General features: G+C 49.2%; 1 protein-coding gene across 21 annotated transcripts in view; it reads right to left on the bottom strand.

Moving 5' to 3' along the window:
• Positions 1-26,454, bottom strand: part of kmt2d (lysine (K)-specific methyltransferase 2D) — a 306,604-nt gene that overhangs the window by 44,319 nt on the left and 235,831 nt on the right. For 15 of the 21 annotated variants that reach the window (XM_072493795.1, XM_072493792.1, XM_072493808.1 and 12 more), the window contains 5 exons: positions 21,169-25,515; positions 19,935-20,087; positions 12,411-12,575; positions 3,885-4,026; positions 2,274-2,355 (listed from right to left, as the gene is read on the bottom strand). In XM_072493795.1, coding sequence (XP_072349896.1) covers positions 2,274-2,355; positions 3,885-4,026; positions 12,411-12,575; positions 19,935-20,087; positions 21,169-25,515 — 4,889 coding nt within the window. The remainder of the gene's footprint in view (positions 1-2,273; positions 2,356-3,884; positions 4,027-12,410; positions 12,576-19,934; positions 20,088-21,168; positions 25,516-26,454) is intronic. The other 6 variants (XM_072493800.1, XM_072493802.1, XM_072493812.1 and 3 more) reach the window with 1 other exon arrangement.

Below are 26,454 nucleotides of genomic sequence, written 5' to 3'. Positions count from 1 at the left end.
TCCCGCCATGATTACCATCGCGCGGGAACAAAGCCCGCGCTTCCCATTTGGCCCCGCCCCCAATGGCCGGCGCCCCCAGCTCCTCATCCTCCCTCCCCCACGACATGGGGAAGAGAGAAAAGTTACAGGGTCGCAGGATTAACAACTTGGGAAATCATCTCTTCCCCCTTTTCCCCCCCCCCCTCTTCACCCTACGTATTTGCCCCACCACTTTGTCCCAAACGTTCTTTTTCTAGCCCGCTTATTCCAGTTTCTCCTCGACAATAAATGTCCACGCCTCTTCTGCCGTTTCATAGTGGTGTTTCCCTTGATGTGTGACCCACAGTCTTGCCGGCTGCAGCATTCCAAATTTAACCTTCCTCTTGTGCAGCACCGCCTTGGCCCGATTAAAGCTTGCCCTCCTTCTCGCCACCTCCGTACTCCAATCTTGATATACGCGGATCACCGCGTTCTCCCACCTACTGCTCCGAGTTTTCTTTGCCCATCTGAGGACCATCTCTCTGTCCTTATATCGGAGAAATCTCACCACTATGGCTCGAGGAATTTCTCCAGCCCTCGGTCTTCGCGCCATGACTAGATAGGCTTCCTCCACCTCCAACGGGCCCGTCGGGGCCTCCGATCCCATTAACGAGTGCAGCATCGTGCTCACATATGCCCCGACGTCCGCCCCTTCGGGAAGACCCAGAATCCTTAAATTCTTCCTCCTCGCATTATTCTCCAGCACCTCCAGTCTTTCCGCACACCTTTTGTGTTGTGCCTCGTGCATCTCTGGCTTCACCACCAGGCCCTGTATGTCGTCCTCATTCTCAGCAGCCTTTGCCTTCACGACCCGAAGCTCCTGCTCCTGGGTCTTTTGCTCCTCCTTTAGCCCTTCAATCGCCTGTAATATCGGGGCCAACAGCTCCTTCTTCATCTCCTTTTTAAGTTCTTCCACGCAACGCCGCAGGAACTCTTGTTGGTCAGGGCCCCATATTAAACTGCCTCCTTCCGACGCCATCTTGCTTTGTGCTTGCCTTCCTTGCCGCTGCTCTAGAGGATCCACCGCAATCCGGCCACTTTCCTCTCCTTTTTCCATCCGTGTCCAGGGGGGATTCCCTTCTGGTTTACCGCACAGTGTTTGTAGCCGTTAAAATTGCCGTTGGGGCTCCTATCAAGAGCCCAAAAGTCCTTTCCACCGGGAGCTGCCGAAACGTGCGACTTAGCTGGTCATCGCCGCACCCGGAAGTCTCTCCAGATTTCCTTCCCTAATAGGCATCAGTGAAACTGGTGGATTTTTACAACACTCGGTCATCATTACCGAGACTAGCTTTACATTCTAGATTTTATTAATATTAAATTAATTAAAATTCCGCTAGTTGTTGTGGTGGGATTTGAACCCATGCCCCCAGAATATTAGCCTGGGCCTCTGGATTAATAGTGCAGAACTACTCCACCATCTTAATAATGATAATCTTTATTATTGTCACAAATAGGCTTACATTAACACTGCAATGAAGTTACAGTGAAAAGCCCCTAGTCACCACATTCTGGCGCCTGTTCGGATACACGGAGGGAGAATTCAGAATGTCCAATCCACCTAACAAGCACGTCTTTTGGGACTTGTGGGAGGAAACCGGAGCACCCGGAGGAAACCTACACAGACACGGGGAGAATGTGTAGACTCCACACAGATTATGTTCTATGTTATGACAGCGATCCAAGCCGGGAATCGAACCCGGGACCCTGGCGCTGTGAAGCAACAGTGCTAACCACTATGTTACTGTGCCGCCCATTAAGCTTCACATTCATTAAAACACTACACTTGTTGTCTTACAGTTAAGTTTCAAGTTTAAAAAGCCAACAACTTCTATTAATTGAGATTTTTAAAAAAAACTTCTAACGGTCGTTTCCATTTTTAAACATGCAACCTCTGCTCAGGTAAAATAATGGGAACTGAAAGTATAGGAAAACAGCACTTCCTGACATAACTGCCCCCTTATTGTTGGTCTCCATGTTTTTAGCAAAATCTTATTTACTAAGTAAAAATTAAGTTGCGGACCTATTAGAGGGGAGAAAGCGCAATGTTTTTGCAAATTGCCAGTGTAATGTTTTTGCACAAATTGCCAGAATCGCAGATAATTAGTTATGTCTTCTGCTATTTAAATACAATAAAATGTAGAGTAATTTTAGTACACTGGACAGTAAAGCTTTACATTCATGGAGCAGAAGACCATAAATAGGCAAAGAGTTTTCAAGAAAATGGGAAGAAGAAATGAGGAGTTGTGAATAAAAACCTTAGCTCCTCATTTTGGTTGTGCGGTGGAGTAGGCAAGGAAGCCAACATGTCCATGTTCTTCAATTCCGTTGTTAGCAGATCTGTGATGAAGTCGAACAAACACCGCATTACACCACAATGTGCTATATAGAAACGATTATATGACATTCAATTGTTTTCAAACTAAATCAGTGATCCATATACCATACCAGCTACATGTAACTTAAATCCAACATGACAATATGGTGGATGCCACTGAAAATCAACGGTGATCAAGCACAATCGTGTTCAGAGAGATTTCACTTACATGGCAACTTTTAAAAAAAAACAATAATAGTACATATATATTACATTCCTACTTTAAGATCAACCTTTTTGAACTAGAATTTCAGTCCAAAATATTGGGGAAAGACGGCAATTTACTGGCTGGTAATGAAAAAAGGCAGTCAGAAGAATCGGCTCCCTGTTGTTTGTACATCTACAGGCTTTTTGGGAGTCAAGACTCTTCCAATAAGTAATTCAGCAGCTAGGGCTTTGCTTAAGGGTCGTTGAGAACTTGGAAGCAGGGTGCTCGGCAGCGGTTACTGGTCGCAAGGACAATACTGCTGTTCACAACAAATGGACTGTTGTTTGTGATTCCTACAGAAATGGCATGAGGGTTTCAGAGCTGCTAACGGTCAGGCTTTCAGTAGCATTGCCTCACAGGTGTGCACAGCAGTAACTGTCTTATTTGCTTTGTTATCTGGCTTTGTGAGCTGGTCACTGCTGTGGCATCAATAAGAAAGCAAATAAGATGCAATTTGACAAACTTCTTAGATAGTCGCAGGAAACATCAACTGTTGTTTCAGATTTTAGCTAGTACGGTGTGAAAGTTGCACTTCATTCGGGCTTATTGTGTGCTATGCATCGCGATGCAAATGCTCGAGAATGTGCACCCGTGATATCTTGTGGCGGAACATTCAAACTACCTTTTCTTCATTAAAGTCTTACTGCTATCGTGCAAATTTTAAATTTTGCACTTGTGCATAGTAAGATGGAGAAGCGCCTCAAGTTCTTATCCAAAATTATATTGATAATATTTTAAACAAATTAAGTTTTATCTTTTATTGAAAAAAATAACAGACATAGGATAACCAGAATTTTATTGAACTGCAACCTAACTTCCTCACCTTTGTAAAAGGGCATGTAATTGAGAAAATAGTTATATGGGATTTAGAATTCTAATTTTCAAGATTTGTTTTATAAACAGGTGATAACAGGTCTTGTGAGTGGCAGTGTCCCTACCTCTGGGCCAGAAGCTCTGGTCTCGAGTCCTACTTCAGGACTTGGTGGACACGGAAGGCATGTCCATAATGTGACCAAACAGGTTGACTATCAGCCTGTAAAACCTTCCAACATGCCTGTTAAGAGCAGGAAAGTATACTGCAGAAGTCAACAGCAAACCACTGCAGTACTTTGCCAAGCATAATCATGGAACAAGTATGTGGTCCCCCCCCCAATAATTTTCTGCAGTCAGGATGCACAACTATGAGACTCATTCAGGGAAGGCTTTGGCTTAAACCCAAGAACTCCTGTTAGATCATGTCACATATATTGTGCCAAATAATTCAACTCTACCAAATTCTCATACCCTTTTGCCCTTCGAGTTCATTCTGCCCTTCCGTCAGCTCCTCAGAAGTGGCCAATCCGTTCACCAGTTTCTGCTGGACAGAGGGAGGAGGGGTGGGAGGTAACGAGGAAGGTGGAGTTGGTGGATTGCTCAGATTGTTCTGCTAAAGAATGATAGAAAATTAATTAACTAAATTCTTGAATATTAAGAAGCAACCTTATTTAAGTTTTTTGAGATATAAAGCAGCAAATACCCGCAAGATGTAGTATTGAAATACTTTTACAGCAAAGGCCCTTTCCATGGATTTACCCGTTTTGGTTTATTTTTGGGTTCAGCATCTTGGATGGCTCCTGTGTGTGGGCCGTCACTGCAATATGTTCCATGCAGTATTTTCACTTGTCCAGAAACTTACAAAATTAGGAGCATGCACAGGGGCTGGACATGATAATTTTTGCCTTGCTGGTTTTATCACATACCTCCATACGTGATGCTTCTCGATTTTGGAAGAGTGCAGAATACACCATACTAGACAGTAAATTAGGTTATAATTGCCAAATTCATGAAGCAGTAAAAGACTAAGTGAACAGCAGCTATCAGGCATAACAGATTTTACATAGGTTTCTTAATTATCTTGCTATGAAAGTCAAAAATAACACTTGGATAGAATTTTCAAACAGTTAGACAGTTTACAGATTACTGCGTGCAGTTCTGGTTGTCATATTATAAAAAGGATGCCGAGGACTTCCGGGTGCGGCGATGACCAGCTGAGTCGCACGTTTCGGCAGCTCCCGGTGGAACGGACTTTTGGGCTCTTAATAAGAGCCCCAACGGCAATTTTAACGGCTAAAAGTACTGTGCGGTGAACCAGAAGGGAATCCCCCCTGGATACGGATGAAAAAAGGAGAGGAAGGTGGCCGGATTGCGGTGGATCCTTTAGAGCAGCGGCAAGGAAGGCAAGCAAAAACCAAGATGGCGTCGGAAGGTGGCAGTTTAATATGGGGCCCTGAACAACACAACTTTTTGAAACGCTGCGTGGAAGAACTCAAAAAAGAATCGAAGAAGGAGCTGTTGGCCCCGATATTACAGGCGATCGAAGGGCTAAAGGAGGAGCAAAAGACCCAGGAGCGGGAGCTTCGGGTCGTGAAGGCAAAGGCTGCCGAGAATGAGGACGACATACAGGGCCTGGTGGTGAAGACGGAGATGCACGAGGCACAACACAAAAGGTGTGCGGAAAGGCTGGAGGCGCTGGAGAACAACGCGAGGAGGAACAACCTAAGGATTCTTGGTCTTCCTGAAGGTGCGGAGGGAGCGGACGTCGGGGCATATGTGAGCACGATGGTGCACTCGTTAATGGGAGCGGAGGCCCCAGCGGGTCCGCTGGAGGTGGAGGGAGCATACCGAGTGATGGCGCGAGGTCCGAGAGCAGGAGAAATTCCTAGAGCCATAGTGGTGGGATTCCTCCGTTTTAAGGATAGAGAGGTGGTCCTTAGATGGGCAAAGAAAACTCGGAGCAGTAAATGGGAGAACGCGGTGATCCGCGTATACCAAGACTGGAGTGCGGAGGTGGCGAGAAGGAGGGCGAGCTTTAATCGGGCCAAGGCGGTGCTTCACAAAAAGATGATAAAATTCGGAATGCTGCAACCGGCAAGACTGTGGGTCACATATCAAGGGAGGCACCACTACTTTGAGACGGCGGATGAGGCGTGGACTTTTATAGTGGAAGAAAAATTGGAATGAGCGGGTTATTAAAAAAAGAACGTTTGAAACAAAGTGGTGGGGCGAGTATGGGGGGGCGAAGAGGGGGGTAAAAAGGGGGGAAAGAGGAGCTTTATGTTATTAATCCTGCGATGTGGTAACTTTTCTCTCTTCCACAGGAGGTGGTGGGGGGAGGAAAGGAGGTGGAGGAGATGGGGCGTTGGCCATTGGGGGCGGGGCCAAGGGGGAAGCGCGGGCTTGGTTCCCGCGCTATGATAATCATGGCGGGAATAGGGAAGCAGGAAGGAGGGGGCGTCGCACGGTGCGAGCCGAGGTCACGGGGGGAAGCCGAGGTCGGCCAGAGTTTGCTGACTTCTGGGAGCAACATGGGGGGTGTAACTACGCTAGTGGGGGATCTAGCCGGGGGGGGGGATTATTGGGCTGCTGCTGCTGCTGGAGAGGGGGGAGCTGGCATGGGGTGGGATGGGCGGGGGGGCACCGCCTGGGGGGGACACAGCTGCGTGGGAACCGGGTGAGGAGCTGGAAAAAGGGGATGGCTAATCGACAAAGGGGGGGGTAAAAAGCCCCCCAACCCGGCTGATCACGTGGAACGTGAGAGGGCTGAACGGGCCGATAAAGAGGGCACGGGTACTCGCACACCTTAAGAAACTTAAGGCAGACGTGGTTATGTTACAGGAAACGCACTTGAAACTGATAGACCAGGTGAGACTACGCAAAGGTTGGGTGGGGCAGGTGTTCCATTCGGGGCTAGATGCGAAAAACAGGGGGGGGTTGCTATATTAGTGGGGAAGCGGGTAATGTTTGAGGCAAAGACTATAGTGGCGGATAGCGGGGGCAGATACGTGATGGTGAGTGGCAAACTACAGGGGGAGACGGTGGTTTTGGTAAGCGTATATGCCCCTAACTGGGATGATGCCAATTTTATGAGGCGTATGCTAGGACGCATCCCGGACCTAGAGGTGGGAAAGTTGGTAATGGGGGGAGATTTCAATACGGTGTTGGAACCAGGGCTGGACAGGTCGAGGTCCAGGACTGGAAGGAGGCCGGCAGCAGCCAAGGTGCTTAAAGATTTTATGGAGCAGATGGGAGGAGTAGACCCGTGGAGATTTAGCAGACCTAGGAGTAAGGAGTTTTCGTTTTTCTCCTATGTCCACAAAGTCTATTCGCGAATAGACTTTTTGTTTTGGGAAGGGCGCTGATCCCGAAGGTGAGGGGAACGAGTATACGTCTATAGCCATTTCGGATCACGCTCCACATTGGGTGGACTTGGAGATAGGGGAGGAAACAGAAGGGCGCCCACCCTGGAGAATGGACATGGGACTAATGGCAGATGAGGGGGTGTGTCTAAGGGTGAGGGGGTGCATTGAAAAGTACTTGGAACTCAATGATAATGGGGAGGTCCAGGTGGGAGTGGTCTGGGAGGCGCTGAAGGCAGTGGGGAGCTGATATCAATAAGGGCACATAAAGGAAAGCAGGAGAGTAGGGAACGGGAGCGGGTTGCTGCAAGAACCTCTGAGGGTGGACAGGCAATATGCGGAGGCACCGGAGAGGGACTGTACAGGAAAGGCAAAGGCTACACGTAGAATTTGACTTGCTGACAACGGGTACTGCAGAGGCACAGTGGAGGAAGGCACAGGGTGTACAGTACGAATATGGGGAGAATGCGAGCAGGTTGCTGGCCCACCAATGAGGAAAAGGGGAGCAGCGAGGGAAATAGGGGGAGTGAGGGATGAGGAAGGAGAGATGGAGCGGGGAGCGGAGAGAGTGAATGGAGCGTTCAAGGCATTTTATAAAAAATTATACGAAGCTCAACCCCGGATGGGAGGAGAGAGAATGATGGGCTTTCTGGACCGGCTGGAATTTCCCAAGGTGGAGGAGCAGGAAAGGGTGGGACTGGGAGCACAGATTGAAATAGAGGAAGTAGTGAAAGGAATTAGGAGCATGCAGGCGGGGAAGGCTCCGGACCGGATGGATTCCCAGTTGAATTTTACAGGAAATATGTGGACTTGCTCGCCCCGCTACTGATGAGGACCTTTAATGAGGCAAAGGAAAGGGACAGCTGACAGCTGCCCCCGACTATGTCTGAGGCAACGATATCGCTTCTCCTAAAGAAGGAAAAGGACCCGCTGCAATGCGGGTCCTATAGACCTATTTCCCTCCTAAATGTAGACGCTAAGATTCTGGCCAAGGTAATGGCAATGAGGATAGAGGATTGTGTCCCGAGGGTGGTCCATGAGGACCAAACTGGGTTTGTGAAGGGGAGACACGTGAATACGAATATACGGAGGCTGCTAGCAGGGTAATGATGATGCCCCCACCAGAGGGGGAAGCGGAGATAGTGGTGGCGATGGATGCCGAGAAAGCATTTGATAGAGTGGAGTGGATTATTTGTGGGAGGTGCTGAGGAGATTTGGTTTTGGAGATGAGTATGTTGGATGGGTGCAGCTGTTGCATAGGGCCCCAGTGGCGAGTGTGGTCACGAATGGACGGGGATCTGCATACTTTCGGCTCCATAGAGGGACAAGGCAGGGATGCCCTCTGTCCCCATTATTGTTTGCACTGGCGATTGAGCCCCTGGCAATAGCATTGAGGGGTTCCAAGAAGTGGAGGGGAGTACTTAGAGGAGGAGAAGAACACCGGGTATCTCTGTATGCAGATGATTTGTTGTTATATGTAGCGGACCCGGCGGAGGGGATGCCAGAGATAATGCGGACACTTCGGAGTTTGGAGAATTCTCAGGATATAAACTGAACATGGGGAAAAGTGAGTTGTTTGTGGTGCATCCAGGGGAGCAGAGCAGAGAAATAGAGGACTTTCTGCTGAGGAAGGTAACAAGGAACTTTCGTTACTTGGGGATCCAGATAGCCAAGAATTGGGGTACATTGCATAGGGTTAAATTTAACGCGATTGGTGGAACAAATGGAGGAGGACTTCAAGAGATGGGACATGGTATCCCTGTCACTGGCAGGGAGGGGTGCAGGCGGTTAAAATGGTAGTCCTCCCGAGATTCCTCTTTGTGTTTCAGTGCCTCCCGGTGGTGATCACGAAGGCTTTTTTCAAAAGGATCGAAAAGAGCATCATGAGTTTTGTGTGGGCCGGGAAGACCCCGAGAGTGAGGAAGGGATTCTTACAGCGTAGTAGGGATGGGGGGGGGGGGCTGGCACTACCGAGCCTAAGTGAGTACTACTGGGCCGCCAATATCTCAATGGCGAGTAAGTGGATGGGAGAAGAGGAGGGAGCGGCGTGGAAGAGATTGGAGAGGGCGTCCTGTAGGGGGACTAGCCTACAAGCTATGGTGACGGCCCCATTGCCGTTCTCACCGAAGAAATACACCACAAGCCCGGTGGTGGTGGCGACTTTGAAAATTTGGGGACAGTGGAGACGGCATAGGGGAAAGACGGGAGCCTTGGTGGGGTCCCCGATAAGAAATAACCATAGGTTTGCCCCGGGGAGAATGGATGGGGGATTTGGAATATGGCAAAGAGCAGGAGTAACGCAACTGAAAGATCTGTTTGTGGATGGGAAGTTCGCAAGTCTGGGAGCGCTGACCGAGAAATATGGGTTGCCCCAAGGGAATGCATTCCGGTATATGCAACTGAGGGCTTTTGCGAGGCAACAGGTGAGGGAATTCCCGCAGCTCCCGACGCATGAGGTGCAGGACAGAGTGATCTCAAAGACATGGGTGGGGGACGGTAAGGTGTCAGATATATATAGGGAAATGAGGGACGAGGGGGAGATTATGGTAGATGAGCTGAAAGGGAAATGGGAAGAGCAGCTGGGGGAGGAGATTGAGGAGGGGCTGTGGGCAGATGCCCTAAGTACGGTAAACTCATCGTCCTCGTGTGCCAGGCTAAGCCGGATTCAATTTAAGGTGTTACACAGGGCGCATATGACTGGAGCACGGCTCAGTAAATTTTTTGGGGTAGAGGATAGGTGTGCAAGATGCTCGAGAAGCCCAGCGAATCACACCCACATGTTCTGGTCATGTCCGGCACTACAGGGGTTCTGGGTGGGGGTGACAAAGGTGCTTTCGAAAGTAGTGGGGGTCCAGGTCGAACCAAGCTGGGGGTTGGCTATATTTGGTGTTGCACAAGAGCCGGGAGTGCAGGAGGCGAGAGAGGCCGATGTTTTGGCCTTTGCGTCCCTAGTAGCCCGGCGCAGGATACCGTTGATGTGGAAGGAAGCCAAGCCCCCGGGGGTGGAGACCTGGATAAATGACATGGCAGGGTTTATAAAGCTGGAACGGATTAAGTTCGTCCTAAGGGGTGGAGACCTGGATAAATGACATGGCAGGGTTTATAAAGCTGGAACGGATTAAGTTCGTCCTAAGGGGATTGGCTCAAGGGTTCACCAGGCGGTGGCAACCGTTCGTCGAATACCTTACAGAAAGATAGAGGGAATGGAAAAGAAGAAGGTAGCAGCAGCAGCCCGGGGGGGGAGAGAGAGGAACCAGAAGGAGTCTCAGGGTTATTAATATATATGTATAATATGTATAGGTCGTTGCTATGAATAATTGCATATTGGACTGTTAAATCATATTTTTGGAGAGTGTTTATCTGAGACAAGGCAGTTGCCATTTAGTTTTAGTTTTCGTTTTTGTTATATATTATTTATGCTTTGTTTATAAAACAGGTCATTGTTATTTATACTGTTATATTATTGTGTAAAGGATACACAATGTACTGTGATGATCGACCAAAAATTTTCAATAAAATATTTTTTTTAAAAAAGGATGCCGAGGCACTGGAGACGGTGGAAGACCATAAGGCATAGGAGCAGAATTAAGCCATTCGGCCCATCGGGTCTGCTCTGCCATTCAATCATGGCTGATAGAGATGTGCAGAAGATTTTCATAGAATTACAGTGCAGAAGGAGGCCATTCGGCCCATCGAGTCTGCACCAGCTCTTAGAAAGATCACCCTACCGAGGCCCACACCACCCTATCCCCATAACCTTGTAACCCTACTCAATCAACCCTAAGGGCAATTTTGGACACTAAGGGCAATTTAGCATGGCCAATCCACCTAACCTGCACGTCTTTGGATTGTGGGAGGAAACCGGAGCACCCGGAGGAAACCCACGCACACACGGGGAGAACGTGCAGACTCCGCACAGTGACCCAGCCGGGAATCGAACCTGGGACCCTGGAGCTGTGAAACAATTATGCTAACCACTATGCTAACGGCTGCCGTTCTTTACAAGAACGATACCAGAAATGCGTAAATATACATATCAGAAACAGACGAATAGGTTGGATTTTTTTTTTTCCCTTGGAAAAAAAGCAGCGAGGCAACAGAGGTTTTTAAAATTATCAATGGTTTTGATGGAAGGTTTTGTGTGGTTCCTCTCATGAAGAGGAGAATAATTACAGGCCACCAATATAAGATAGGTCACCAAGAAATCTAATAGGGAATTTCAAAATTCTTTATCCGGAGAGTGGTGGGAATGTGGAACTCGATGTTTCAGGAAGTGATTGAAGGGAATATTAGATATGAGGGAGAGGGGATCACCGATTTAGATGATGAAAGATGGGCGGAGGCTTGAGTGGCACATAAATACCAGCATGGACAGGTTGGGCCAAATGGCCTTTTTCTGTGCCGTATATATGTCACCCTCTGTAAAATTGTATGCTTATGTACTGGTTCTTTCCTTTTCTCATCATCCAAGTAAGCTATCTAACCTGGCTATCACTCTTTGAAGCTTCAGGCAGACACCCAAGTTTAACCAGCAAGTGCTTAAAAATACTTTTCAAGAATAAATCACCAGGACCAAACAAATTCAAATAATAATAAAAGCAAATTACTGCAGATGCTGGAATCTGAAACCAAAGAGAAAATGCTGTAAAATCTCAGCAAGTTTGGCAGCATCTGTAGGGAGAGAAAAGAGCTAATGTTTTGAGCCCAGATGACCCTTTGTCAAAGGTAAAGACAGAGAAAGTGGGAAATATTTATACTGTGGAGTGAGAATGAAAGAGGAGTCATAGCCACAGAAACCCAGGGAAACAGGGTGCTAATAGCCACAGAAACCAAGGGGAAAGAGTGCTAATGGCAGTCCCCAGAGAGAACAAAAGGTGTGAAAGGCCAAACAGCAGAGAAACTAACATCAGAGGGTAAACTGTGACACATGGAGATTTGGAGGGAGGGGAAGGGGGAACGAAAGGTGGATCAGACGGGGGTTAATATATATATATATATATATATATATATAAAGAAAGACGAGAGAGAAAGAAATGGTAAGAGACAGTTGAAATGAAATGGGATGAAAACAAATGGGTTGAGGTGGGGTAGAGCTGATCATCTGAAGTTGTTGAATTCGATGTTGAGACCGGAAGGCTGTGGCGTGCCTAACCGGAAGATGAGATGTTGTTCCTCCAGTTTGCGCTGAGCTTCACTGGAACATTGCAGCTGGCCAGCGACAGACGTGGGCATGGGAGCAGGGTCTTGTGTTAAAATGGCAAGCAACGGGAAGATCTGGGTCCTGAATGCACACAGACCGAAGGTGCTCAGCAAAGCCATCACCCAGTCTGCGTTTGGTCTCTCCAATATAGAGATCATCAAATTTAAATAATACATCCATTGGGTTTCTTTAAAAAAAAAACACTGCCAACCAAATATTTGAACAAATCCCACATTTCAATTGATTGGCTTTGCCTTTCCTTTGGATACTTGGTTGAGACAAACAATTGAAATCTGTAACATTTTAATTAGAATAAACAAAAGATGATTTTGCGTGCGCACACCTGGTCTTTAACCCCTTATGTAACTTGACATACTCAGGAAGGCAAAACTGTGCTGAACCTTGACATAAATGCTTCATGTTAGTCACATTTACCTTATAGAGAAGTTGCGAGTAGTAATCGGGAGCACTATCTAGCACTGCATTCCCAAATGACCCTTTCAGCTGGTTTTTGCTGTTGAATGGACCACTCCCAAATGGAGGAAAGAGACCAAAGTTCACCTCAATAGTAGGTTCCACCAAAGGAAGGAGGGAGAGTTGCTAAAGGGAAAAAGACAAGAAAATAATGGCCACTTAACACAGAGAAATATAAAGGTGATTTTCCAGATTACAGTCCCAGGCAAGATGACCGTTCATCATTTGAGGACTAAGGAACATGGTTTAAACCCAAATCATACCAATGTACAACAACACTATCCATTCACAGTGCTTTTAATGTGGTTAAAACATCCCAAGATGCATTATAAGAGTTATTGAAGAAGCGTTCTTGAATAATGGGATGAAAGTCTCCATTATGTCAGCTTTAATGATCTTACATAAATGACTACGGGCAGTCTCAACTCACAAGACATAGAATCATAGAATTTACAGCGCAGGAGGCCATTCGGCCCATCGAGTCTGCACCGGCTCTTAGAAAGAGCACCCTACCCAAGGTCAACACCTCCACCCTATCCCTGTAACCCAGTAACCCCACCCAACACTCAGGGCAATTTTGGACACTAAGGGCAATTTATCATGGCCAATCCACCTAACCTGCACATCTTTGGACTGTGGGAGGGAACCGGAGCACCCGGAGGAAACCCACGCAGACACGGGGAGAACGTGTAGACTCCGCACAGACAGTGACCCAAGCCAGAAAACAAACCTGGGACCCTGGAGCTCCGAAGCAACTGTGCTAACCACTGTGCTACCATGCTGCCCATAGGAGCAGAATTAGGCCATTTGGCCCATCGAGTCTGCTCCACCACTCAATTATGGCTGTTATGTTTCTCATCCCCATTCTCCTGCCTTCTCCCCATAACCCTGTTCATAATTAGGATGGACACAACACAGCTGCCTATAATCAACACACACTACCATGTGATGGATAAGCAGGGGGGTGATTATTATGGGGCTTGTACATGGAGAATCTGTCTCGATAATGAATATGTATGGCCCTCCAAATCACTGCTCGAAGTTTGTTACTAAAGTCTTCACCGACTTTGCAGAGCTGGCTTCGACCAATTCTTGTGGGCGGGGACTTCAATTCCATTTGAATCTCTTGATGGATAAGCTCCCAGTAACCAGAAATCCCCCCAGTCTGTATTACAATCCCAGCCTACAGGCAAGAGCGTTGGCGTCAGTATGTGAGGAGGTGTGATACCTAGACTTGTGGACAACTTTGCATCCTAGAGATAAAGTTACATTTGTCTCAGTTCATCAATGTTATATTATATTTGACTATGTCTTTGTGCCGAGGGCAATTCTACATTTGGTATCCTCCTGTTCTATAGGTAGCATCGTGTTCTCTGACCATGTTTTAACTCAAGGGCTTGCCCCCTCAATCTAGTCATTGTGTTTTGACGCGTCTATGCCTAGGGATAAATCCTTTACTGCATATTTTAAAGAAAGAGTTCGAGCTTTTTTTTAATCGGTCTTTGTGATGTGACTTTTGTGGGGAAACCTGCAAGGTTTATGCTGGGGGTGGGGTGGGGGGGGGGGTTATTCCTTGTCTCAAAAGGTGTAGATTGCTGGAACGCCAGCGCTGGTTGGAGGCTACATTGGCCGAAGTGGAGGATGATGGGAGGAATCCTAATTGGCAATTGTTGAAGGAGATTAACGTGACTTGGGTGGCTCAATTCCTTGCTGACCCAGCCGGTCAGGAGGAGTCCAATTGTCGGGAGTTCGGGAACATGCCGAGTAAATACTTGGGTTTTTTGACGAAGATGATGGCTGATTCTACGACTATTCCCTCTATATGTGATTCCACTAATTAAAACCAAATAAGGCATTTAGGGATCTTTATGCTGAACTGTACAAGTTGGGCCAATCTGGAGATGTATTGACACGCATGGAGTGCTTGGTCCTTAATGCTCCTATCTCTAAAAGAGAGGTGGCTATGGCCATTGGGGAGTGCTGATCAGGCAAGGCCCCTGGGCCAGATGGTTTTGGGTGTTACTTTTACAGGTAATTTAAGGACCTTTAACTCCTCTACCGAGGCCTCCTCCTCTTCTTTCAGCTCCTGGTAGATCGCTGAAACCCGGCCTTCTCCAACCCATACACCCGAAATCACCCTGTCTTGAATCCCGTGCCGGGAGCAGCGGGAATTCCCTCACCTGCCACCTCACAAACGCCCTCACTTGCATGTACCTGAAAGCATTTCCCGGGGGTAACCCAAACGTCTCCTCCAGCGCCCCTAGGCTCGCAAACGTCCCATCTATAAACAGGTCCCCCATTCTTCTAATCCCTGCCCGATGCCAGCTCCGAAATCCCCCATCCATCCTTCCCGGGACGAACCGATGGTTCTCCCGAATCGGGGACCAAACCGAGGCTCCCACCTCGCCCCTGTGTCGTCTCCACTGCCCCCAGATCTTCAACGTCGCCGCCACCACCGGACTCGTGGTGTACCTTGTCGGCGAGAGCGGCAGTGATGTCGTCACCAGCACCCTAAGGCTCGTGCCCACACAGGACGCCATCTCCAACCTCTTCCACTCCGCCCCCTCTCCCTCCATTACCCACTTACGGATCATCGCCACATTGGCAGCCCACTAATAGTCACACAAATTCGGCAGAGCCAGCCCTCCCCTGTCCCTACTATGGTCCAGAAACACCCTATTTACCCTCGGGGTCTTATTTGCGCACACGAAACCCATGATACTCCTAACCTACCCGTTTGAAAAAGGCCTTGGGAATCATAATTGGAAGGCACTGGAACACAAAGAGAAACCTCGGGAGGACCATCATTTTAACCGACTGCACCCTGCCCTCTAGCGAGAGTGGCAGCACATCCCATCTTTTGAAATCCTCCTCCATCTGCTCCACCAACCGCGTCAAATTAAGTTTGTGCCGGGCCCCCCAACTCCCAGCCACCTGGATCCCGAAGTACCGAAAGCTCCTTTCCGCCCTCTTCAACGGCAGGTCGTCTATCCCTCTTCACTGGTCCCCTGGATGCACCACAAAGAGCTCACTTTTCCCTACATTGAGCTTATACCCCGAGAAGTCCCCAAACTCCCTTAGGATCCGCATGACCTCCGCCATCCCCTCCACTGGATCTGCCACATACAGCAACAGGTCGTCCGCATACAGCGACACCCGATGTTCCTCTCTCCCTCGGACCAACCCCCTCCATTTCCTGGACTCCCATAGTGCCATGGCCAAAGGCTCAATTGCCAATGCAAACAGCAAGGGGGACAGGGGGCACCCCTGCCTCGTCCCTCGGTACAGCCGAAAGTACTCCGACCTCCGCCGATTCGTAGCCACACTCGCCACCGGGACTCTATCTAGCAATCTGACCCAGCTGATGAACCCCTCCCCAAACCCAAACCTCCGCAGCACTTCCCAAAGATACTCCCACTCCACCCGGTCGAAGGCCTTCTCCGCGTCCATAGCTGCCACTACCTCCGCTTCTCCCTCCACCGGGGGCATCATAATCACATTGAGGAGCCTCCGCACATTAGTGTTTAGCTGCCTGCCCTTTACAAATCCTGTCTGGTCCTCATGAATCACCCCCGGGACACAGTCCTCAATTCCCGTAGCCAGCACTTTTGCCAGCAACTTAGCATCCACATTAAGGAGCGAGATCGGTCTATACGACCCACATTGCAGTGGGTCCTTGCCCCGCTTCAGGATCAGAGGGATCAGCGCCCCGGACATTTTCGGGGGCAAGGTCCCCCCTCCCTTGCCTCATTGAAAGTCCTCACTAGCAATGGGCCCAGCAGGTCCATGTATTTCCTGTAAAACTCGACCGGGAACCCATCTGGCCCCGGGGCCTTCCCCGCCTGCATGCTCCCCAATCCTTTAACCAGCTCCTCCAGCCCAATTGACACCCCTAAACCAGCCACCTCCTGCTCCTCCACCCTCGGGAACCTCAGCTGATCCAAAAATCGTCGCATCCCCTCCTCCCCCGCTGGGGGTTCAGATCTGTACAGATCCCCATAGAAGTCCTGAAATACCTCGATTATTCTCACCGCACTCCGCACCGTATTCCCCCCGCTATCCTTAACTCCACCTATCTCCCTCGCTGCCTCCCTCTTACGAAGCTGGTGTGCCAGCATCCGACTCGCCTTCTCCCCATACTCATACGTCGCCCCCTGCGCTTTCCTCCACTGTGCCTCTGCTTTCCCGGTGGTCAACAGGTCGAACTCCGTCTGGAGGTTCCGTCGCTCCCTAAGTAGCCCCTCCTCGGGGGCCTCTGCATACCTCCTGTCCACCCTTAAAATCTCCCCCACCAACCTCTCCCTGCTCTCTCTTCTCTCTCCCTGTGGGCCCTGATGGAGATTAACTCTCCCCTGACCACCGCCTTCAGCGCCTCCCAGACTACCCCCACCTGCACCTCCCCATTGTCATTGGCCTCCAAATATCTTTCAATGCACCCCCGCTCCCGCCCGCACACCTCCTCATCCGCCAATAATCCCACATCAAGGCGCCACAGCGGGCGCTGGTCCCTCTCCTCCCCCAACTCCAGCTCCACCCAATGCGGGGCGTTGTCCGAGATGGCTATGGCCGAATACTCCGTTCCCTCCACTTTCGGGATTAGCGCCTTACTCAAAATTTTAAAATCTATCCGGGAGTAGGCTCTATGGACGTGGGAAAAGAATGACAATTACCTGGCCTGGGGCCTGACAAACCTCCATGGATCCACTCCCCCCCCCCCCCAAATCTGGTCTATAAACCCCCTAAGCACCTTGGCCGCAGCCAGCCTCTTACCCGTCCTGGACCTAGAGCAATCCAGTGCTGGGTCCAGCACCGTGTTGAAATCCCCCCCCCCCCCCCGCAAATTATCAAGCTTCCTACCTCCAGGTCCGGAATCCGACTTAGCATGCGTTTCATAAATCTGGCATCATCCCAGTTTGGGGCATTTACGTTTACCAGTACCACCCGCACCCCCTGCAACCTACCACTCACCATCACATATCGACCTCCATTATCCACTACAATATCCCTTGCCTCAAACGACACCCGCTTCCCCATCAGTACTGCAATCCCTCTGTTCTTCGCATCCAGCCCTGAATGGAATACCTGTCCTACCCATCCCTTTCTCAGCCTAACCTGATCTGCCACCTTCAAATGTGTCTCCTGGAGCATAACCACGTCTGCCTTCAGTCCCTTTAAGTGCGCGAACACCCGGGCCCTCTTGACCGGCCCGTTCAGGCCCCTCACATTCCAGGATATCAGCCGGATTGGGGGGCTGCTCACCCCCCCCCCCCCCCCCCCCCCCCCCCCCGCTGACTAGCCATCTCCTTTTCTAGGCCAGCCATGTGCCCGCGCCTCCCGCACCCTCCAGTCCCCCAGATGGCGGACCCCCGCCCCGACCACCTCTCCTACTTCCAGCTCCCCTTTGGCCAATACAGCAGCAACCCTATACCCCCCCCCCCCCACTAGATCCACATCTAGCCCTTTTGCTCCCCCCATAACACTCCCATAAGTCAGCTGACTCCTGCTGACACCAGCCTCTCTCCAGCCATTCCATCGACCCCCTCCAGTGTGAGAATCCCCCCTCCCTGGCAGTCAGTGTACGCTCCTCTCCAGCACCCCCCCCACCCCAGTCCTTCCCTAGCGCGGGAAAAAGCCTGCTTTCCTGAGACAGCCCCGTCCACTCTGGCGCAGCTCCTTTTGCAGCCTTACCCCAATTCCCCATCCCCCGGCCTCCACTCCCCCTCTTCCTTCGTGGGGGTATGCCCCTCCAACACAGACGCCCACACTCTCCCCATCAAAGCCCTTCACCCATCAAATCCCTTCACCCATCCCCATCCAGCACCCAAACCAGAGGAACATTCCCTAAACGTAATAAACATCATATACACAGCAAACATCCCACAACAAACCCCCAATTTGAGTCCAACTTTTCAGTCCGTATAAAGCTCCATGCCTCATCAGGCGTTTCGAAATAGTGGTGCCGATCCTGGAACGTGACCCACAATCGCGCTGGCTGCAGCATACCGAACTTCACCCCCTTTCGATGGAGCACCGCCTTAGCCCGATTGAAACCAGCTCTCTTCTTAGCTACCTCCGCACTCCAGTCCTGATAAATTCGGATCTCCGTGTTCTCCCACCTGCTGCTCCGCTCTTTCTTGGCCCATCGCAGGACACACTCTCTGTCCATAAAGCAGTGAAACCTCACCACTACAGTCCTTGGCGGCTCGTTGGCCTTGGGTCTCCTTGCCAGGACCCGGTGAGCCCCATCTAGCTCCGGAGGCCTCGGGAAGGCTCCCGCACCCATCAGCGAATTGAGCATCGTGCTCACATATGCCCCAGCATCGGGCCCCTCCACTCCTTCGGGGAGACCCAGAATCCGAAGATTCTTCCTCCTCGACCCATTCTCCAGGTCCTCAAATCTTTCCACCCACCTCTTGTGCAGCGCCTCGTGCGCCTCCACCTTCACCGCCAGGCCCAAAATCTCGTCCTCGTTCGGATCGCCGCCCCTTGGGCCTTGTGGGTCTCCACTAGCTTCTCAACCGCCGCCTTCATTGGCGCCAGCATTTCGGTTTTCAGCTCCTCAAAGCAGCGTCTAAGGAACCCCTGCTGCTCCTGCGACCACTGCGCCCATGCTGCTTGGTCTCCACCCGCCGCCATCTTGTTTTTTCTCCCTCTCACTTTTCGCTGCTCCAAGATCACTTTTTTCACCGCTCCACTCCTGGTCCAATCCATATAATGTCGGGGGGACCTTGCTGTCTCCTTCCCACACTGGAAGCCGTCGAACAATTGCCGTTGGGGCCTCTCTGGAGAGCCCAAAAGTCCGTTCCCAGCGGGAGCTGCCGAACGTGCGATCTACCTAGGCATAGCCGCAACCGGAAGTCGAGCTTCTTGAGTGTTGTTGGAGCTGCACTCATCCAGGCAAGTGGAGATTATTCCATCACACTCCTGATTTATGTTTTGCAGATGGTGGACAGGCTTTGGAGAGTCATGGGATGAATTATTTGCTGCAGAATTCCCAGCCTTTGACCTGTTCTTGTAGTCATAGTCTTTATATGGCTGGTCCAGTTTAGTTTCTGGCCAATGGTAACCCCATGGATCTTGATCGTTCATTGATGGTAATGCCATTGAATGTCAAGGGGTGATGGTTAGACTCTCTGTTGGAGATGGTCATTGCCTGGCACTTTTGTGGCAATAATGTTACTTGCCACTTGTCAGCCTAAGCATGAATGCTGTCCACGTGGACATGGACTGCTTCAGTATCTGAGGAGTGACAAATGGTGCTGACCATTGTGCAATCATCAGTGAACGTCCCCACTTCTGACTTTATGACAAGAGTCTTAAATGACAGACTTCCTGTTTGAAGCAAAGAAAGTGGGAGCTGAGTTTTAAAAAACGAATATCAGAATTTGTCCCAGAAGTAAATTTCCAGAAGGTGATTACACAGTACAGTCTCAATCCAGAGTTTCTAAATCATATCAATGTTTTTTAAAAATCTCATACTGGTACCTGTTGCAACTGCTTCATAAGGGCATCTGTACTTTTTATGCCTTCATCCTTTTTACTCTTCTTTCGAGAGTTGGTGCCTCTGTCAGTTGCCTTTTGTGTCCTTTTCGTTTTCGGGCCCAAGTTTTTCTTGCTAATTTCCTGAAATTCCTTTATCTTGCAAAAAAAAAAAAGAACCAAAGGATTGAGTTAAGAGGGACTTTTTTTGCTCTGTGTGCAGGCGATTTACGTGTGACCCCTTTATTATTTTTTGGAGTGCTGTGCACATGGTAACTCTACAGTGGCTGACTTGTGAACGGGGGCTTTTGGGTTGCTATGAAGCTTCGAAGGAACGGTGATTGCCAGATGATGTGGTCACAATAAGAGCTTTTGTTTTTCCTGACGGATCACAAACAGCTAAAAATTAGACAGACATTCTACTGGTCCAATATTCCTTCAAAATCACACGAGCCCTGGGAGAAAAATCTCAGATACCAGATAGTTAAATTGAAGGGAAGTTGGGAGATGAAACAGCATTTGCAAAATGTGGATGGGCCAATTAAAAATAACAACAAATTTACTGCTCGCGACACAGTCCCATAGATTCCACTCCTCTCAGGCTGAATGAAGCCACAACTAAGCATTTTCTTTTAAAACACATCTTCTCGCTCCCCACATCCCAACCATCAGAATAGCAGGCCAGCATATTAAAAAGGCCATGAATGGTCACGTGGTCACTTCAGACCCACTCTATTGACTATGTATAGGCGTGCACACTTTTACCAAGAGTAAGATAGATTCACAACGTTACAATCCTCCTCTACCACAAATGGACTTTGAATTTCTGGCTTAAAACGCTAAACTGCCGATATTACCCCCGATGCGGACTATCCTGCTTTGCTGTTCTCACCATTTTATCTTTTTTTTTTCTTTACTTGCAGAAAAACCTTCCTACAAACACAATATTTTGGAAATAACTTCAGGGAATACTTAATGTATAGTATGAAAAGATCAAATTAATTTGCGATAAATAATTGTTTTTTAAGTCAGTAAAAACTCAAAGCTCAATTTAAATTAGAAGCGGAGAAGCATTGGATTAGCGTAACTCCATTCAGAGATTAAATTTGCTGCGAGTGTTTGCCTATGAGCGCACTTACATAATTCATGTGAAGTCTGATCTTTAAATGTGAAACATTGACATGGTAAGGGCACTATGCAAAGATTGTGATGTCACTGTAAACTACGAATTTTAACTGACCTCTGGATTTCCGGTTGCACCTTGTAATTTTCGATCTATCATCACAGCTTTGCTTTCAATGTGACCTTTTACAGTTAAGTGCGTTCCATCGCCAGAGCGCTGTGCCACAAGCTGCAGGTTCTTCGTGCGTAAAAGTTTCTGGAGAAGCAGCTGTCCAGCCTCAGACCTTGGAGCAAGAAAAGAATGATCCCCTGCATTCAAGGCATTGATAGAGTCTTTATTGGACTCGTGTTTTACAGTTCCTTCTGAAAATCCACAGCGAACTGCATCAATGCACTCCTGTTTCACTAAGTGACCTGTACCTGCTGTGCTGATGTCTTTAGTAGCACCCTCCTGTAATGCAGAACAGCTGTCCTGCCTTCCCATGACTTTCTGTACACATTCTTCTGGTCCATTGGTCTGATTCAACAGTGAGGATTCTGATCTTAGCCCAGTGGATTCCTCCTTTGTTGCATGGCTTGGGGGAGATATTGGGAAGTCAAATGTACAAGGTTTCTTCAAGTCACTTTGTTCATGAATCTCAACATTCATTCTGGCTTGTGACTCAGTAACCAAACTTCCTTTTCCAACAATCCCATGTGGTTTCATTACCAATGTATCAGACTTTGAATCGGGTATCTTTTGAGGTATAATTGCTAGAGAGTCTGTCATGCAAGCACTACTTTCTTTGGATTCATGGTCTTTAAGCAATTCTGGTGGTACCTGCATTATGGTTTCCAAAGTTTCACCTTGTAGTGCCATATCTCCCAAGTTTGTTTTATTTAACTCTGGATGTGGCATTTGTGAACGATTGCAATGAGCTTGGCCAGACACCAATTCACTTCCTGGCCCCACATTCTGCCTTGCTCGTTTGTTTTGAATTAGATGGGCCATCTCTTGTGGCTTCCCGCCATGTTCGGCTTTAATCTGCTGAACATATACCATTCCTGGGCGAAGGTGGCCTAAACCAAGCTGCTGACCAGTTATATGAACTGAACGCAGCCCTGCGTGCTGTTGCTGAAATGATTGTGAAGTCATGATGTTTTGTACTCCCTGTCTTGGATCTCCCACAGTTCCATGCTGAGACGTTGCTACTCGCACCACCCCTTGTAAACTGAGACCATTATTTGGCTGTAGACCTGTTGCAGCTTGTTGTTGTACACGTCTCATTAACTGACCCTGCTGATTCATAAGCCTCTGCTGTCCTGCAACAACTTGCTGCATTGGTTGTTGTACTGATGTCACTGTTCGTGTTTGTAAATTCTGATACATCAGACCCTGAGGTTGTCCCAGTCCTGCTGCACTCTTGGACAGCTGCTGCTGTCTCATCATATTTGGAGGTGGTGGCTGGTTACGGTCCTGCCCCATTATGCACTGGGGAGGCAGCAAAGACTCCTGTTCCATTACAATTTGGCCTTGTTGCTGCTCCTGCCTCACTGTACCTGTAGGTGGCTGTTCCTGTGGCTGTTCCTGCTCCTTGTCCTGCCCCACTATACCTGAAGCCTGCAGGGATTGCTGCCCACCAACTGTACCTAAGCTCTGCATCCGCTGCCCTTGCCCCATTGTACCTGGAGACGGTCTCTGACCCATTAGGTTCTGCAATTGTTGCTGCCCCAACATGCCTTGTGAATGTGGCTGCTGCTCTTGACCCATCAAGTTCTGTGCCAGCTGCCCCTGCCCCATCAGGCTTTGTGGTTGCCCCTGCCTAACCATATTCTGGGTCTGCAGTTGCCACTGCCCCATCAGGCCCTGTAGCAGTTGCTGCTGCCCTTGTCTCATCCCAATCAAACCTGGAGGTTGCTGCTGTTGCTTTACCTGCTCCATCGGACCTGGAGGTTGGGGTTGCTGTCCCATACCCACAGTACCCTGAGACTGGGGCTGTCCTACTCCAATCATGCCCCGAGGCTGGGGCTGCTGTTGTCCAACTCCGACCATGCCCTGAGGTTGGGGTTGCTGTCCCATCCCCACTGTGCCCAGAGGTTGTCCCATTCCCACTGTGCCCTGAGGCTGGGTTTGCTGTCCAATCCCCACTGTGCCTTGAGGCTGGGGCTGTTGCTGTCGCATTCCCACTGCACTCTGGGGTGACTGCTGTCGCATTCCCACTGCGCTCTGGGGTGACTGTTGTTGTCGCATTCCCACTGTACTCTGGGGTGACTGCTGTTGTCGCATTCCCACTGTACTCTGGGGTGACTGCTGTTGTCGCATTCCCACTGTACTCTGGGGTGACTGCTGTTGTCGCATTCCCACTGTACTCTGGGGTGACTGCTGCTGTCGCATTCCCACTGTACTCTGGGGTGACTGCTGTTGCTGTCCCACCCCCACTGCACTCTGGGGTGACTGCTGTTGCCCCATTCCCACTGCGCTCTGTGGTGACTGCTGTTGCCCCATTCCCACTGCACCCTGGGGTGACTGCTGTTGCCCCATTCCCACTGCACCCTGGGGTGACTGCTGTTGTCCCATTCCCACTGCACCCTGGGGTGACTGCTGTTGTCCCATTCCCATTGTACTCTGGGGTGACTGCTGCTGTTGTCCCATTCCCACTGTGCCTTTCGGCTGTGTTTGCTGTCCCATAGGCACCGTGCCTTGCGTCTGGGCTGACTGGCCCATACCTCCTGTGCCTTGAGATGACTGCTGCTGTTGTCCCATTCCCTGCCCCAATGGAGTCTGAGAGTGCTGCTGTCCCATTGAGTCCTGGGTTATCTGCTGTCCAATTGCTTGCTCCGCTGTGCTCTGGGTCTGGGATGGTGTTTGCTGTACCACTGCACTGTGGGAAAGAGATGGTGGCTGTGACTGCTGTCCCATCATGCCTTTGGCCTGAGGTTGTTGTTGTTGCTGCTGCCCCATCGACCCCTGGGGCGGCTGTCCGACTCCCATCGTAGCATGGGGCTGATGTTCTTGTCCCTGTCCAATTGTGCTCTGGGGCTGATGCTGCTGTCCCTGATCCATTGCCCCCTGGGGCTGGGATTGCTGCCCTTGCTCCAGTGAGACCTGGGGTGGAAGCTGCTGCCTCATGCCCTGCCCCATCATGCCTTGAGGCTGCCCCTGGCCAATTATGCCTGGCAGTTGGTGCCTGATGACTTGCAGTGGAGTTGGCTGTCCCATGATGCTTTGTGTTGCTAGGTGTTGGCCCAAAACATCCTGAGATTGCTGCCTCATTATCCCCTGCATTTGAGTTTGATGCCCGATTGTGCTTTGCTGTTGGCCTTGGAAGGGTGTGGAAAGTCTCAGAATATTGTTCTGTCTGATAACACTTTGTGGGTGGAGTTGTCCTGATACAGTTTGAAGGTGATGCTGTTGCAGTGGTGTCATTGTTCCCAACTGCTGACTCTGGGAAATAACCCCCTGCTGATGCCCGATGAGCCCCTGCTGTTGCAAAGGAGCACTGGATGCCTGCTGCTGTAAAACCAGATTTTGCTGCTGCTGTTGAGAAGTGAGCACTTGCTGTTGAACTGCCAGACCTTGCTGATGCGTCAACTGCTGCGTCATAAGGCCTTGCTGGGGCCGCGGAGGTTTTGGATGACCTGCAAGACCCTGTTGGTGGGGTTGCCCAAGGAGGCCTTGCTGTTGACTCATCAGCCTTAAGTGTTGCTGTTGAGGTGCCAGACTCTGCTGATGTTGTGTTGCTGGCTGCTGCTGTGTCTGACCCATGTTGCTGTGCTGCTGGGGTAGCTGCTGCCCTGCAAGAACTTGCTGCTGAGCAGGTTGGTGCTGTGACTGGACAACAATCCCTTGCTGTTGTCCAATGAAGCCTTGCTGTTGTTGACCCATCACACCCTGCGGTGATGGTTTGTTACCCACAATATTTTGCTGAGTTGTTGGCTGAAGCTGTCCAATGATACCTTGTTGCTGCAACTTTCCCATGATGCTTTGCTGTGGAGATGGCCCTACAAGTCCTTGCTGTTGAATAAGTTGCATTCGTTGCTGCAGTTGAAGCTGTCTCTCTTGCAAGAGTCTGCTTTCGTTTGTAAGTGTTTGGGCGGCAGAATTTCCAGGAAAGAAACTAGTTGAAGGAGCAGCAGATACAGTTCCTGAGGCAGAGGGATATTCCTGTTGCTGGGACACAGCTGAGGCCAAGAATGTTGGTCCCTGTTGCAGTGGCACTGGAGCCCCAATCTGTGGCATTCTTATATTTCCCGTGTGTCCTATTAGGGCATTTGGTTGCTGAGCTATTGCTGGAGATCCAAGGATTGCCCCTCCTTGCTGGGCTAATGCTGCTGATAACATGGGTGTTGAAAGTTTGGGCATTACTCTGGGATTCTGGGATGAGGTTGTCGCCATCATTCCGGAGGGAGATAAAGAACACTTTTGTTGCTGCTTATTCCGATATTCTGTCATAAGGTTTGTGTGCTCCTTTTGTTGTTTACGGACCTAAAACAAAATGATTAAAAAACTTAGAACTGAAATATAGCAGAGATTAGATAGTCCGTACAATTTTATAATAAACCACCTAACTGGCGCACACTGTAAATTAACACTAATTTCAGTGGGATTAGTTAAACACAGTTAGTTAGTTTTGCAACCAATTTTACAATCTTAACTGCGTCCAGTTCTGGTTGCCATATTATAATAAGGATAGAGAGGCCCTGGAGAAGGTGCAGAGAGGACGATGTGAGAAAGGTGTTGGTTTACACATCAGGAAAGAGTTGACAGACCGGGTCTCTTCTCTCTTGAATAAAGTTGGAAGGGTGACTTTCGAGGTGTTTAAAATTATGAAAGGTTGTGACAGACAGGTATTTTTGATAGATACAGACAATGCTAAGAGTGCTGAGAATGTGGAACTCACTTCCATAGGGAGTGGCTGAAGCGAATAGTATGGAGGTGAGCTACCAAAGAATGAGGGAGAAGGCAAAAGATGATAGATTTAGATGAGAAAGGTTGGGAAGAGGCTCGGGTGAAGCATAAACACCAACATGGACTAGTTGGGCTACATTTATGCTGTATATCCAACGTAACACTATGTAAACTTCTAGATCAAGTTTGATTTCATGGCTCATTTTACAGAGGTTTGGTCAAATGTTCTCATTAGGGAGGCAGTTTTAACAAGAAGTACTTTTCTTCACTGACGACAACAGTTTAAGCAGTTCAATAAGTTGAAAAATTAAGTTTTTGATGTACATAGGACCGCAGCGAGAGGTTCACAAGGAAGGGAAAACAGTAAAAAGGAAACTCAAGTCAAAATTTCTTTCATTAAAGGGTAATCAATCACCTAGACTGGAGTTTATTCCATAAATTGGAAAGGGAGGGATTTTGGAAAAAAAAAAGAAAAGCTCCTGCCATCCAAACAATATATGGAGCTATCGGATCAGG

This window comes from Scyliorhinus torazame, chromosome X, assembly GCF_047496885.1.
Source record: "Scyliorhinus torazame isolate Kashiwa2021f chromosome X, sScyTor2.1, whole genome shotgun sequence".
Lineage (NCBI taxonomy): Eukaryota > Metazoa > Chordata > Chondrichthyes > Carcharhiniformes > Scyliorhinidae > Scyliorhinus > Scyliorhinus torazame.
This window is presented reverse-complemented; position numbering and strand designations above follow the sequence as displayed.